The 15,471-nt window shown below is 59.0% G+C and overlaps 1 protein-coding gene across 2 annotated transcripts in view; it reads right to left on the bottom strand.

The window, feature by feature from the left end:
• Window positions 1-538: 538 nt before the first annotated feature.
• The window catches only part of PTPRF (protein tyrosine phosphatase receptor type F), an 84,295-nt gene continuing 69,362 nt past the window's right edge, over window positions 539-15,471 (bottom strand). For both annotated transcript variants that reach the window (XM_070368324.1, XM_070368325.1), the window contains 13 exons: window positions 13,118-13,233; window positions 9,227-9,324; window positions 6,084-6,207; window positions 5,763-5,938; window positions 4,918-5,037; window positions 4,472-4,626; window positions 4,111-4,396; window positions 3,830-4,008; window positions 3,490-3,616; window positions 3,182-3,307; window positions 2,779-2,933; window positions 2,564-2,699; window positions 539-2,213 (listed from right to left, as the gene is read on the bottom strand). In XM_070368324.1, the coding sequence (XP_070224425.1) occupies window positions 2,145-2,213; window positions 2,564-2,699; window positions 2,779-2,933; window positions 3,182-3,307; window positions 3,490-3,616; window positions 3,830-4,008; window positions 4,111-4,396; window positions 4,472-4,626; window positions 4,918-5,037; window positions 5,763-5,938; window positions 6,084-6,207; window positions 9,227-9,324; window positions 13,118-13,233 (1,867 nt within the window). In that variant the 3' untranslated portion in view covers window positions 539-2,144. The remainder of the gene's footprint in view (window positions 2,214-2,563; window positions 2,700-2,778; window positions 2,934-3,181; window positions 3,308-3,489; window positions 3,617-3,829; window positions 4,009-4,110; window positions 4,397-4,471; window positions 4,627-4,917; window positions 5,038-5,762; window positions 5,939-6,083; window positions 6,208-9,226; window positions 9,325-13,117; window positions 13,234-15,471) is intronic.

Genomic DNA, 15,471 nt, shown 5'->3' with positions numbered 1-15,471 from the left:
TTTCTCTTCTCCACTTGTTCTGGACTTTGTCTCTCTTATCCCCAGAAGTTCCAAGGTTCCAACCTGGTAGGACTTATCTGATTACCAGTGGAGAGACCACTACAAATGTTGCTCTGTGTCCAGGAGCCAGATGGCCACACTGGGTCTGACACCCACACTGCGGGAATTACCAGTATCCTGTAACCAATTTCCATATGGTCTTGGCCACCACTGCTGCAGTTTCATTCTTTTCCTCACAGCAGGGGAAAGGGAGAGGGAGGAGGTGAAGGAGAAGCAGATGTGGCGACCCAGAATCTGGCAGGGGTGTGCTGCCAGCCCCGGGAGCTGGGGCTCATGTCAGGGTGGTCCCTCCACATGCTTGGTGGCTCAGTCTTCAGGCTCCCTTTTGAAACTGGTCACCATCCCAGGAGCCTGTCTCGTCACCAGATCCTCAGGACAGTCACACTGTCTCCTGAGGAGCAGGAAATCGGCAGAACTCACCCGGAGGGACTGACAGCCCAGACTCGCATTCCAGAAAGAGCGGAGACGAGAGACCCGGTTTGTAAGAAATCTGATTATTCAAATTTAATACCATCAAGAATTATGCAATGATGCTGTAGTTTTCTTAACAAATAGAAAACAGACTGTGTACAACAGTGAACTCTACAGCACTAGCGTCCACAAGGTAAAAACGAATGTCTCATTCAACATCACCAACCCTGGACTGTTGGTCTTGACAGCCTAGCTAGACCTGGGGACGCCCGTCTCACGCCCCTCGGCTAAAACAGCTATGCACCCTTCCCGCCCCCACTTACCTACCTAGATAGTGCTGCCCAGAGGAAGAGGCCCTCTCCCTGCCCCCCAGCAAGCCAAGATAATAAGGGTTGAGGATAGTACCATTGAGAGAAGTCCAGTAGTCTTGCCACATTGGTTTAGGAGGGCATCTTGAAGGAGTGGAAAAGAGAGCTCCTTGGGGGCTTTGAAGACAGCTGCAAACCAGGGAAGGAAGTCATCTGGCCCCCGCTCGGAGAACAGACGTGTGCTACCAGGCCCACTGGCCTGGACCTGAACGGCCAGCCGCACCCCTGCTTGGCCCTGAGGTGTGTGGGGCGTGGCACACACCCTGACCAGCGCCCACCGTCTCGGCCACGTGGCCAGACCCACAGCCTACCCAACACTGTGCCATCCTGCAATGCCAGACAAAAGGCAGGCTCTGTGGACCCAGAGGGAACCCCCAGGCACCTAGAGTCACCTTCCCTCTCAGGTGTTTGAAGCAGAGGCCAGGGGGTACCTCTCTTTTTTTCTTGGGTTTTCTCTTTTTTTGGATTTTTTTGTGTTTGTTTTTCATCTTTGCTTTATCTTTAACCTTTGCAAAACATGATGGTGATGAGGAACGCCTGCTCCCCCAGACACATCTGTGGTCTGGGCTGTGAATGTTACACACGCACTGGAATAGACGACTGGGGGTGAGGGCTTCCCGTTTCCTCTCCCCCACCACTGTCTGTGGGGCCTCAAATAAGGCTCTTACGGAAAAATGGAACAGAAATTAAACCCCCCAAATGTGTTTCCCTCCACTTGGCTGAAACAGGGTCTTGTCAGCAGGACTGGAAGGGCAGCCAGATCAGCGGTGCCTCCGCTCAGGCTGGCGGCCCCGGCTCCACACACATGGGGAAGGCACGCTCCGTCCTGCAGCAGCGAAAGTCGTACCAAAGAAAAGGATCCAAAATGAACTCAAGGAGAAAACAAACTATTCCCCCGTCCCCCACAGCAGCCCAGTCTGCAGTTAAGAATTTGCAAAAAGAAAAGTCAGAGGGAAGAGGCTATAATCCCTGTCTATAATCCCACTTAATGTATAAAAAGGGAGGCTTCACTCCCATCCCCCCCACCCCATGAGAAGCATGAGAACCGCGGCAGCAGAACAGAGAGTTCGCAGTGGCTCCGGGGCAGGCCTAGCGGACAGAGACCATGCCGTGGTGCCTGCCTGCGGGCCCACCCCCTTGCCCAGGGCAGTTCTGGGCTCTCTGTGCAGTGTGGCAATGTTCCTGAAATGCTGTGGTCCCAACAGCATCCGTGCAGGAGGGCTGGACGATGGTCGGTATGGCTCAGAGGAGCTGAGTCCCCTCCGGAGCCCCCAGGTGGGGGTGGCGGAGGAGAGGGGGCGGTAGTTACGTTGCATAGTGGTCAAAGCTTCCGAGGTACTCCAGGGCCGCGCGGTAGCACAGCTGATACTGGTCCTACGGGACAGGGGGCCGGTCAGCATGGGCGGATACCCCCCCACATGGCCAAGGGCACATGCACTGCAGCCAACGGTTCATGGACTTAGCCTCTGCTGGCCAGGAGCAGGGGCTGGACCCAGACATCTGCTCGGGCTTCCCCCCTGCCATCCCAGTTTGTCCCTAGATTGTGTACCCGTGTAAGGACTGCCACGTGTGACCCTAGCTGGGAGCCAGGCATACCACTGGCACCCAGGGCAACAGCTGCTGAGCGGGGAGTGTGTCCGGTCACCCCTCCCCTGCGCCTTGGGCAATGCCAGGGGCATGTGTCTGGGAGGAGCCAGCCTCAGCCTGGCCAGTGGCCTGCATACCTCCGTCTGCACCATGGCTGGGCGCTGTGTGCGCAGGGTCTTCACGGTCTGGAACATGTCAACCACGCCTTCGTAGCGCATCCGCTCCAGGACAATGCTCAGCGTGATGAACACCCCAGTGCGGCCCACACCAGCACTGCCACGGGAGAGCACTGGGTCAGGGCTCCTGCCCCCAGGCCCCCGACCCGCCCAGCCCTCCACGGGGTCAGCCCCACCTGCAGTGCACCGTGATGGGCCCGTCCTGCCCGAACTGCTCCTTGGTCTTGTGCACCTGCCCGATGAAGTCGATGAAGCCCTCGCCCGTCTTAGGCACGCCCTGCTCCGGCCAGTCTGTGAACTGGAACTGCCGGATTGTCCTCGACTGCCCATCCTGGGAGAGGTGGCAGGGCCAAGGGTCAGGGCTGGAGTGGCAGCACCCCCTGGCCAGGCGGGCAGTGCATCAGCACAGGTAAGCACCCTGAAGCCATACTGGGAAATGGGCTCACTGCCCCCACACCTTACCTTAGATTCCTACGGTTGGAGCTGGGGTACCATGCAGGCAGCCCCCACCCCAGAGGGGCTCAGGCAGTGTTACAAACATACCTTCATGCACATATACACACTCCCCTGTCCACTCACCCGGGCGTCCGTGACCTTGAACTCACGGAGAATATACTGGGGCATGTTGTACTCAGCCATCGGGTCGACGACAAAGTACTGGTAGCGAGCAGAGCGCTCTGCAGGCCAGTACTGGTGGCATTTCTCCTGTGGACAGAGGGCCCGGCCCTGGGGTCAGAAGGGGAGGAGGTGGGGAAGAGAGGAGCGGGGAAGGCGAGCTCCAGGTTCCAGAGGATTTGGGAGCCGCAGGTGGTAGTAAGGGTCTGAGACTATGCTTACGGGGCTGGAAGGGAAAGGATGCGATTGAGGAAGGCTGCTGGTGTGCTCACCCTGCCCATCTCCCGAAGCCTGGTCAGCATGACAATGATGGTGGAGTTGTGCTCCCATAACATGCGCCAGAAATCCTCGGTGCTCTCCGCCAGAGGCCCCTGTGTGGCTATGTAGGCCTTCTGCTGTCTGGGGCGGACACAAGACTGGATATGCTGGAGGTGTTGCTGCCCCTCGAGTCTCCCCATGGCTGCCTAGTCCCTTGGGGCCCCACTCAGATCACCCGCTCTCTAGGAAGCCCACCCAGGTCTTCTGGGCCAGCCCAACTCTGTTGTGCCCCCTACTGGCCAGGCGCGGGCCCAGCTACTCATAGGCATGGTGGGCAGTCACGAGCGTGCTGACCGATAGCCATCCAGGAAGCTGGCATTGATGTAGTCGGAGCCCTCCACGCCGCGGATGGGCTGCAGACACACACGGGTCAGTTCGTAGGGCATGATGTTCACCAGGCGGTTCTTGAACTTGTTGCAGGGCAGGTTGGCGCTGATGAAGCGGGATGTGTGGGCCTTGGAGTTGGCCAGCAACTAGCGAGAGGGGAGGGGTGGTCAGGCCGGGCTTCCTTGGGGGGGCCGTCCCCATGACCCGGTCCAGGCGCTGGAGCCATGCAGGCCCAGCCCCGAGCCCACCTTGAACTCCAGCTCCATGGCAGTCACACTCTCCCCGGGAGGCACTTGGCCCAGCTTCTGGATGTGGGCGTAGAGGTTGCGGGCGGGCACCTCCGTGTGTCCACATGTGGCAGCCTCCAGCAGCGCCTCGTGGATGAACACGTACTGGTCCTCAGTCTGCACCATGTAGTTGCGCTGCGCCCGCATGCATGTCACGTGGCCGTAGATGTCCACTGTCTTCTCGTGCTTCATCCGCTCCAGCATGGCGTCGATGACGATGAAGCAGCCCGTGCGGCCCACGCCCGCGCTGCGGGAACAGGACTCAGCCTGGGCAGAGGCCTCCCTCACCTCTGACCCAGCCCTGGTGGCAGCACCCCCTCACCTGCAGTGCACCACCATGGGCCCCGCGTCCAGGGGGTTGCAAGCCTTGACCCGCCGCAGGAAGGCCAGGATAGGGGTCGGGTACTCGGGGACTCCGTGGTCTGGCCAGGCCATGAACTGGAACTGACGCAGCTCCCGCTTCTCACTGGAGCCACTCTGCGGAGGACAGCAGCAGAGATGGAGTGAGTGGGCAAGGAGCATGCCTGCTACAGCCTGCCCCAACACCAAGGCCAGACCCCGGCTCTCTGACGGGACTCAGAAGTCACACGGGGCAGCCTGAAGGAACTCAGGTGCTGCCTCCATCCGTCCCGCCCACAGCACCGGCCGGCATGGCCCGCTCACACCTCCAACACCGGACTCCCACTCGCCCCCGCTCCCCCAGCACAGCACGCTCAGACCACGGGACACGGGCCCCAGGCGGGGCCGGGCACGGGGGCGGGGCTGCACCTTGTAGAGCGCGAAGGTGCGCACAGTGTAGGTGGCCAGCTCCACCGTGTCCAGCAGGGTCACCTGGATGAGGCCGTAGGTCTCAGTGCCACGAGCTGGCCAGTACTGGTCACATTTCACCTGCAGAGAGATAGCAGGGGGAACGGGCAAGGGGGTTAGAGGGACCCAAAGGCTCCGACAGGCAGGGCCCAGGGCAGGAGCCGGTGGAAGGTCCAGCTGTGCTGGCTGCCAGGCCCCTGGCCCCCGAGATCTCAGATTCATCACACCACCCCCTCACCAGACCAAATCAGGACCTCACACTAGGCCGCCACCCCTGCCCTCGCGAGGGGAACGAGGGATGGAACTGAAAATCATTTATTCATGACCAGATTGCACCAGGTGCGTTTTCTGCCAAATTTACCCATAACGTTTATACACCATTTTCAAGCTCTGTAAATTTTATGTTCCAGTCAATGCTTTGCTGTGCAAAAGCAGATAACAGCAGCTCTACTCCACTAATTAACTTAGGAGATGTGTTAAGGCCCCAGCAACGCTCTAGCATCTAGGGAACACGTGAACGTCCCAGAAACATGCAGTAACTGGGGGACATGTTAACATTCTTGGAAAATGACAGCATCTGGGACAACATATTAACACGGTAGGAACCCACTGGCGTCTGGGGAACACACCACGTCCCAGGAGCGCCCAGCAGCTGGGATACGAGGACAACCCAGGAGAACAATAGTACTTGGTAAGTCCCCTGAAGGGCGTCTTCCCACAGGGACAGAAGAGGTGCCCGAAGTCACCTGGTGGCCGAGTATCTATACCTGACCCCCCAACCTCAGCAGGGCCCTGAACAGCCTTACCCGGGACTTCTCCTCCAGCCGCGTCATCATGACCACAGTGGCTGTGCGCTGTTCCCACACCATCCGCCAGAAATCGCCCATGGTCTCAGGCAGCGGGCCCTGCGTGGCAATGTAGGCGTTCTGCTTGCGGTAGCCGTCGATGTAGTTGGCATTGATGTAGTCGCTCCCGGGGACACCTACAGGCAGGAAGGGACATGGGAGAGCATTATCTCGGGGCCTCCAACCTAGTCAGTGGGCCTCTTCTGAAGGAGGAGATGTCACCCAGTAAGAAGGAGGAGGAGGAGAGCCAGGGGATGCGAGGGGGCCCCGCCCTAGGCTCACCATCGATGGAGGTAAGGATGACTCGAGAGTGGTCGTAAGCAATGACGTTGGCATAGCGGTTCTTCGGCTTGTTCACCTCCAGGTTTGAATTCTCCCACGTGAACTGCTGTCCTGGGTCAATTGACTGCAGGGAAGGAAGGAGGCAGGTGGAGTGGGGTAACAGCCGATCTCTACCTAGTGCCCCCAGGAGACCCAGCCCTCCAGGTTGTGCCCACATCTGCCTTTGCTCCCAGGCCACAGTCACTGGCTCTGTGCCGTGGTGCTGGGGAAGGCTGAGCCCCAGCTCCCCAGCCATGGAGCACAGAGGCTACCATGGCACTGGTCAGCAAGGTTACAGACTGAAGACTCCTCTGACCAAGGTACCAAATCCCCTTGCCTAGGAGAGTGGTAGGGGTGGGGAGAGGGCAGGGGAAGTCCCTCAAGCCCTGCGCCCAGCTAGCCAACGAGGGCAGAAGTGAGAGGCAGCCAGCTGTGCATGACCCAGTGCTGCTGGGCTCCAGACACCGCTGCACGGCCTCGCCCAGCTCTCCTCCTCCCTCTCCGGCTGTTCCTTCTCGGAGGCAGGACACAGTGCTTCTCTGGGGTTCATTCCTAGGCCCTCTTTGAACTCTCCAACCTTTCCTGGATGACCTCACGGCCATATGCTGGAGCTGACATAACTCAGCTGTAGCCCAGAGTCTCCCCTGAGCCCTGGTCTGCAGAGCCCACAGGCCCCTGATATCCCACCAGGATGCCCCACACTTCTTTAGTCTCAGCCCTTGCCAAGCTGAGCATCAGCTCCCCTGTGCAAATCTGGCTCTGCTGCTGGGGTTCTGTCTCAGTGAAGGGCTCTATCCTCGTTTACCCCAAAGCCGCGGCCACAACCTGCCAGTCATCCTCCAAACTCCTCTGTGCCCCCCGTCTCATCCGTCACCACGTCCCAATGCTCCCCCAGCTCCTTGGCTCTCGCCACCCTGTTGCCAGGGCCTCAGCTGGGCCACCCCTGCTCAGACTGGGCATCTCCCTGCCTCTTTCCTTTGTCTCTTTCCCTGCCTCTTTCTGTCTTGCAGCCAGAACAATTCTTATAAAATGCCAATCTGATGATCAATTCCCTGCTTAATGCCTTCCATGGTTCCTTGTCACTTCGGATGATAACAGCTGAATCTCAGCAAAATCTTACCGTGTGCATGGCGCTATTCTCTGCACTCTGTATTCCCTCTCCCAATCCTCCTATGAAACCAGCTCTATTATTACCCTCCTTTTACAGATGAATACGACCCGAAGTTCTCAGCACAGCACAACACCTGCCTGTTGGTTTCTGCACCAGCCTGTCACTCTCCCCAGGTCAGTGAGCACTTCCATGAGACCCCAGCACACCCTACCCCTGGCCTGCCTGCTTCGTGCTGCTGTCAGAGGACCTTCTCTGCACATCTGCATATTTAACACCACGGCACAAGGTCACATTTAGCGTTATCTGTCTGCACTCATCTCCCTACGGACTGAACTCCCTGTGGGCACTTGTCTCCACACTCCCAGTGGCAAGCACAAGCTAAGTGCCTGATGATGCTCATCATTAAAGGTAACAGAGCTGTCGGATCCTGGCTGCAGAAAAGCTCTTGGCAGGCCAGGGTGGCCAGAGGTGGTTTCCTGAAGGAGGAAGGTCTGTAAGGGGAGCGCAGACGGGAGCAGAGAAGCAGCAGAAGGTGAGAGAAGGACACCGCAGGCCTGGACAGTGGGGTGCAGGGCCCCACAGGAGGAAGGGTTAGTGGGACGTGGAACTGGATGAGTGAAGGCCTCACGGGAACTGGAGGCAGGGAGCCTGACTCGGTGGCTCTATCCCCTCTGTGGTGGGGCCCTGTGCAGGGCAGGCCCCCCAGTGGGAGCTCCACAGGAAGAGGCAGCACCTTGTCCTCTAGGCAGATGTGATCATCAATTCACCTGCCAAGCTCAATTTCCTCTGCAGAAGCCTGACCCACAGCCCTTGGAAGTGGAGCCCTGGTGCCCAGGACAGCAAGCACAGTGGAGGGTGGACATGTGACTGGAGGGGAGTGGATGCACAGGCAGGGCAGAGCTAGCCCTTCAATCACCCATCCATCCATCATCCACCGAGGCGAATCCTGTGCCAGGCCTGCGCCGGGAGTGGGGACTGAGTGGGGCTGAGGCAGAAGATGCTTTAACAACACCTTCGCCAGTACTCCTCAGGGGAGTCTGGGCTCTCCTTATCACCTCCTTCACTAGCAAAGCACCTCTCCAGCTGGGAGCTAGAAGCCTTGACTCCAGGTTGTGAAGCAGTGCTCTGAAGTCTGAGCCCCCACCGTGCATGCATGCTCAGTCGGTTTAGTTGTGACTCTGCATGACTCTTTGTGACTCCATGGACTGTAGCCCACCAGGCTCCTCTGTCCATAGGATCCTCCAGGCAAGAATACTGGAGTGGGTTTGCCATTTTCTTCTCAGGGGATCTTCCCATCTCAGGGATTGAACCCACATCTATTATGTCTCCTGCACTGGCAGGCAGGTTCTTTACCACTAGCGCCTTCTGGGAGTAGGTAGGGTTGAAACCACAGTGAAGGAAGCACCCAGAGCAGGAGGGTTTATGCAGCCCAGGCGGCAGGAGTCAGGCTCCCAGACTCCCCATCTCTGTGACAGACACTCTGAGCACACGCGTGTGCAGGCATAGGCTGCCAGACGGGTGCCACTACTCATCAGTGACGTGACCTTAGACAAGTCATTCCCTTCTCAGAGCCTCAGCCTCCTCATCTGTAAGATGGGATAACACTGGTTCCCATTTCACAGGGTTGTAAGGAGGACATAAATAGATGGTGCATGCAGAGTGCCTAGCCTGGAGCTGGCTGGCAGGGAGCTCTCTACAAATGCCAGCTATTATTACTAATTGTGTTTATGACCTTCTATCTGCCTCTGTTAGCACAGGGGCATGTGACTTTGTGTCCTAATCTTGGAGTGCCTGAAAGGTCTTGACCAGGCCCAGTACCTAAGAAGCTGAGTTCCCCACTGGCTACTGCTGACCCCTTCAGTCTGTGCTCTTGGGCAGCCTGGAGCCCACCACCCACTCCCCAAACACACAGCAGGGGCCCAAGGCAGGACAGGAGCTGGCCTGGGGCCAGGCATATGGTGGTGGCAGGGGTGGCAGTGAAGGGATGTCTCACCTCGTACTCCTGGGAGAACTTGAGGCCGTCATTGGCTTTGAGGCGCTCGATGTTGTCAGCTAGGTCGGTGATGGGGATGGGCGGGTGGTCTCGCATACCTGGGAGCAGCGGGGGTACATGAGCAGAGTTAGCGTGGGGCCTGAGCTGGTGGCGGAGACAGCCCGATGCATATATGTGCGCATGTGAACACGTGTGACCATGGAGCACTCGGCACTGGTGGCATGGAGACAGCGGCACATGCGGCGACAGGGGTGGCAGGGCACACAGCGGCCGGGGGGCGGGAGGGGACAGGGCAGGGGGGTATGTATGCCGTGGGCACGAGTGGGCATGGCCACGTGACACGGTGCTGAGTGGCTGGCCCTCCTCCCAGGTCAGGGCCAGACGCCCAGGTGGAGGCCGGCGGACGGGACGGGGCTGGGCTGCTTCAGCCTGTGCCCCGCCCGCAGGCCCTCCTCTGGACAGTGCTCCTGCCCTCAAGGCGCCAGTCACCATGGGAGGCTCTGTGACCTCATCATCCCAGCACCCAGCATGTGGATGGAGTGATCATGATGTACGGCGATACGGTAGAGTGATGAGGAAGAACTCAGAGGGAGAGGAAGAGAAGAGGAGGGAGACGCTGGGGCGAGGAGATGGGAGAGGCACCAGAAAGGAGTCGGACTGAGTCGGGAGGTGGGAGAGGCAGAGACAAGACGGGGCGGCCAGAGGAAGGGGGCGAGGTGAGGAGAGAGTGGGATGGAGAAGGAAAAGACGGGGCAGTGAGAAGGTGGAGCAAAGACAGGAAAAGGGAAGAGAAGAGCTCAAGGAAGGAGAGAGGCGACGGGTGAGAGAAGTAGAGGAGACACACAGAAGCCAGAGTGGGCCCCAGATGGGGAACGCGAAAAACTAACTTGAGATATTCGGGCAACTGGGGACACTGGAACCTGCAGAGAAAAAGAACAAAAACAGCGGGGCAAGAGGACACCCGTTAACCTCTGGTTACATTGCTGTTGGATCGCAGCCAGTGGGGGTCTGGGGAGCTCGGAGGGCTGGCCCACCGCAGCCCCTTCTGCTCCACCCTGCCCAAGCGACAGACGCCCCTCTCCCACCCCCTAGAGCCTGCACGGCCTTGGGGGCCTCTTCCTGTGAAGAAATTCTAGGTCCGAGCCAACGTTGTGGCCTCTGGTGATCAAGTTTGACCCTGGCTATTTCCAGATCATTTGGCAAAAGAGAAGTGTGCTTTTAGAGAGAGGGAAGGCACATGCGGTGAGAAACAGAAGGGTGAGTCCCCAACAAGGATGGGCAGATGGGGACCGCATCGCTCTCTCAGCAATTCTGTGCATTTCAAGCATCTTCAGAAGGAAAGTTAGATTACGAGAGAAAATAATAAACATTCGCTGAACTAAAAACATGGGAAGGGGGACCCTCAGCAGTGCCGCCATTCCAGCCAACCCTTCTTTCTGGTCGCTGTTTCCCTTCCCTGGATAACCCTGTGCACAGAGACCCCTCTCCCGGCCAGCAGCCTCGTCCCCTGACCTCAGCACCTCTGATGACCCTCACCATGCCCCGCCCCGAGGCCCGCCCCGGGCCACAGCCTCCTGACCTTCTGGTTCCCCATCCCTTATACCACCACCTCGGCTCCCCTGTGCTCCACCCTGCCTTCCCTTCCCAGATCCCTACAGCCACAGGGATCCAGACCCCAGCAGGGCCTGCATATCCACTGGCTCATCCCCCACTGACAGTGCCTCAACCCGCTGAAAGGCTCCTTGCCCGGGACTCGGACCTCTCCGAGGTTCCAACCGCCAAAGCCACAGGCTCTCGCACAGCCCCCTCAGCCTGGCCTCAGAGACACTCCTCTCCCCAACGCCCTCTCTGTCTGGCTCCCCCTCCTTGGCCATCCTTGCATCTACCCTTCCTCAACATTCCAGCTCCTTCCCTGGCTGCTCCTGGGCCGCGCTCTCCCCTCTCTGCACCCTTCTCCGGGGAGAGCTCATCTATTTGCAGGCTTGGATGTCGGTGTGGAGGTCCCCCTGGACCTGCCATCCCACTGCTCAACCAGCAGCCACGGAGCCATCCTGGGACCCCGGCCCTATTTCCTCACCCCACAGGGAATCAGGCCCAAGCTCTGCTGCTCAGCCAGGTCCCTACGGCCAGCCCCCATGCCCAGGTCCTTAGCACCTTCACAACGGTCTGCCTCCCCAGGTTCTCCCCCTCCAATCTGCCTTCCACACCACAGCCAGGGTGACACTTCTAGAGCTCAATTCTGACCCCATTGCTCCCCTGCTGAAAACCCTTCATGCCTTCCTGGCGCCCTCAAAATGAAGTCCAAACCCCTTAGCCTGGTGTGCAGGCACCCTCTGTGACTCCCCCTCTAGACTTAGCTCTGGGCTCTCAACACGCCCAGCTCCAGTGCTACAGGACACAGCGCCCCGTTGCTTCTGCACCCGCCACTGTCACCGAAAGGAGGTCTCTCCCAGCCCCTCTGCCTGCCTATGGCCCCCAGGGCTTTGCATCCCTCTCAGGGGAGGCTTCTCTGCCCTCCAGACCCCAGCACCCTGGAGTTCTGATTCCTCGCAGATCTGACCACACCTGGTTGCAACAGCCTGGCTCTCTCCCTCTCAGGACACACGCACTTGGAGTGATGTCAGGAAGAGAGCTGAAAACCCCAGGTGGACCCATAGCTGACTCCAGTGTCAAGCACCAGACACAAGAATGAACGAGTCTCCAGGATTCTGTGCTCAGCAAACTTTCCCATAGAAGGCCAGAGAGTAAATATTTTTGGCTTTAAGGACATATGGTATGTATCATATCTACTAAACTCTGCTCTAGAGTGAAAACAGCCACAGACAGTACATGTATGAAAGGGCATGGCTGTGTTCCAATAAAACTTTATTTTCAGAAACAGGTGGTGGGCCACATTTGGCCCCAGGCCACAGTTTGCTGACCTCTCATTTAAATGATTCTGGCCTATGAGTCTTCCTGCCGAGGCCCCAGATATTCTGGAATAGAGACAAGCGGCTCCTGCTATGCTCCTGTCTGAATCTCTGACTCATAAAAGCTGTGAGACTAACATCATTGCTGTTGTTTCCAGCCATGAAATGGTGCGGTCATTCAGCACTCAGTGCTAAGTAGTTCGTGCACACACAAACCCTGTGTGTGCTATAGCTCACTCGTTCATTCAGCTGTGTGTTTCACAGGCACCTAACAAGACCCACCATGCGCACAACCCAAGAGATGGCGGAGGACGAAGACAATTCCTGGCTTCACAGAGCTCAGACTATCACTGAGGCAACCCCAGCCCAGGGCGAGAGGTGTCATGATGGAAAGAGCACCTGGGAGCCGAGGAATGACCCTGCCTCCCCCAGGAAGAAGTCTGAGCTGTGTCTGCTGGGGTGCAGACAGGGAATGACATCCAGAGAGCCCATGACAGTGGTGGGGAAGGAGGGGCAGGCACCAAGTCTTGTGCTGGGTCCCAGGGCTCACACGGAAGATCTGGGCCCAGCCATCAGGAAGGGTGAGGTGCAGACACCCACATCCTGCCACAAGATCTGATGAGCCATCACCTCCCCAACAAACCCCTCTTCTGGGTGCAGGGGTCAGAATGCAGGTACAGGGGCTGGCACCCCGGGCCTGGGATGTGGGTTCTGTGAAGATCCCGGACCTATATTTGGAGGGCTTGACTGAAGACAGGTCAGGGTCTAAGGAGCTTCACCCCATCCACTGAGGCTTCCAGGCCTTGCAGCGCCTGTCCAGCCACTGGATATAGGCGTTCCTTGGTCACTTCATCACAGTCGATGGGTTCAGGGAGAAGGGTGGAAGGCAGGAACAGGAAATGGGGGCCAGGGTGAGGCCAGCATCCCTGGGCAGAGACCGGCACACCCAGGCGGGGCAGGCAGGCTGGCGAAGCCACCCTACCTGGGGTCTGGTAGTTGAGCCGCCGCATCTCCACAGGGTCGGAGGAGTGGGCCAGCAAGGAGTCTTTCAGCCCAATTGACTGCTCATCCTTGGACGATGGGGAGTGGGTCCTTTTCCTGGACAGGCAGAAGGGTGGTTGGTGAGAACCGAGGTCCAGGCGGAGGACAGAGACACGTGGCATGGCTGGCTGCCCCAGAGCTCTGTGTCCACAGCTCTGCCCCTCCCATCCCGGCCTGGGGTCTCTGAGTGCAGGGGAGCCAGGGCCAGAGCAGCCTCACAGGGTGGGATGGGGAGAGAGCAGGGGTAGGGAGTGGACAGTGGGCCAGCACAGCAAGAAAGGAAGGGGTCGCAGAGGCTGGTAGCTCCTTCCCACAGGGACAGGTCACGGCTGGGCAGTGGCTGCTGTCCGCAAGACCCCCACGCTGAGGCAGCAGGAGCCACCAGGAGTAAACATGCAAACGACACATAAGATATGCAAACATCACAGAGAGCTGGGCTCCCGCTGTCTGGCTCTCGGGATCAGGGTAAAGGCACAGAGCAGCAGGGGAAGGCGTTTCCCTAGCTGGGCAGTCTTCCCTCGCTGGCCTCGGCTCCCCAGTCTACAGGGACAGGATCAAAGACAGACTGTGGGGTCCATCTGCTGACAAGTATCCAAGGCTTCTGCGCAGTGGACACAGCTGTGTCGGGGAGGAAACTTATGCAAGTGTGCGTCAGTACGCACCACACACTTCCCCACTGCCCTGCAGCCAGCGCTCCTCGCACGCAGGCCAGGCTCTGTCTCCTGCAGCGCTTCGGTGACCTCAGACACCTGGGAGCCGGGGGCAGGCTCTGGGGAGTTCCGAGTCGGCCTATGCATGCATGGGCAGCATCGGAGTTCTGAGCTAAGCCTGTCTCCTGAGAAGGGGCACCCCCTGTGCAGGGCACAGGTGGAGAGAGTGACAGAGCTGGCCCCGGCGTCTGCTGAGCTGACCAGACAGCCGCAGGCCAGGAGGCTTCTGGTCCAAGCAGTGCCCCTCCCCGATGGGCCCGCAGTGCGCAGGAGGACAAGAAGTGAAGGGGGAGGCGTGTGAAGAGAGAAGGAAGGACTCCTACCTTTCTTGTTTACTAGGTCCCGAGAGACAGGCAAGGACAGAAGAAAGGAACCGTCACTGTTTCCGCCACACATGCTCAGGCCCTCTCATGACACGGGGACACTGCGGACTGATCTACGGCACCCACGTGGCCTTCACAGGGAGGGGGTCACCTCTCCTGGCCTACACCAGGACCCAGACGGCAGTGGAGGGGGCTTGAGTGGGTGTGGGAGTCGCTCCTCAGGTCCCCACCCAGGGATCTTCCGGCCCTGAACCAGGCGAGCTTGTCCCTATTCACCCTGGGAGGAAGGAGCTAACTTCAGGTAGCAGGCACTGGGTCAAGGGTCAGGGTCCAAGGCCGGGAGAGACAGGGCGCTGGGCACAGGCCCCCTCGGGTGTGCACCTGTGTGCAGACACAAGGTCCAACAAGTGCGCGCTGACAGCCTTGTGCTGGGTGCTGGAAACAGGCCCAGCGATGTTCCCATGGCAGCACCATCATTCAGTGGGGGACGGTGTGAGCAGGGAGTGGGAGGGGCCTGGCAGAGCCTCGTGGCACCAGAGCCTGGAAAGGCGTCTCCAAGGAGGGGACAAGAGTGCAGTGGAGGGGCGCAGGCCAGGCCGGCCGGGAACTGCATTAGTTCAGCGATGACGTAGGGCTGGCGGCAGGGGCCAGAGCAGCCAGGCATCTGATGGACCGTCAGGCTGCAGACAGGCTATAAAACTCTCTAGTTAAAGCTGAGAAGTTTTATATTGAGGGTGACAAAGTAAATCTTTGCAAATACCCTTCAGGCTGGGAGGAGGACAGAGAGGAACGGGCACGGTGAGAAGAGGCGGAGGCCGCAGCTGCGAGAGGCAGGACTGAGGCGTGCCACGTGCGTGTGCCTTACCTCATGGGGAGCTCACGGTGGGGTGGGGGGCAGGTCAAGTGACATTCACGAGAGACTGGGGGGAAGTGGGAGGGGGGAGGGGGGAGGGTGACACCTGGATTTCTGGTTAGTAACTGGGTGGGGGGGGCAGGGGGGCCCATCCCCTGTGACAGGGACCCTGCGGGGAGAGCTGTGGGAACGGTCAAGACACCCTCTGTCTGGGACAGCTGTGGATGCTGTGGTCACAGTGGGAACTTAATAAACGTCTGTCAAGTCAGTGTCCGTGGGCACATGGACCTGGAGCTGGGTCTGGACCTCTCAAGGCCTGGGCAGGGGAGTCAGGCTGGGAGTCATCTAGGGCTGGTGGCAGAGGGGATACTGAAGGTAGGGGGCCAGGAGAAGGTGGTGTTTTGAAGCT

Source organism: Bos mutus, chromosome 3 (genome assembly GCF_027580195.1).
Source record: "Bos mutus isolate GX-2022 chromosome 3, NWIPB_WYAK_1.1, whole genome shotgun sequence".
NCBI lineage: Eukaryota > Metazoa > Chordata > Mammalia > Artiodactyla > Bovidae > Bos > Bos mutus.
The sequence above is the reverse complement of the archived record's forward strand: the minus strand, read 5'-3'. Positions and strand labels throughout refer to the sequence as shown.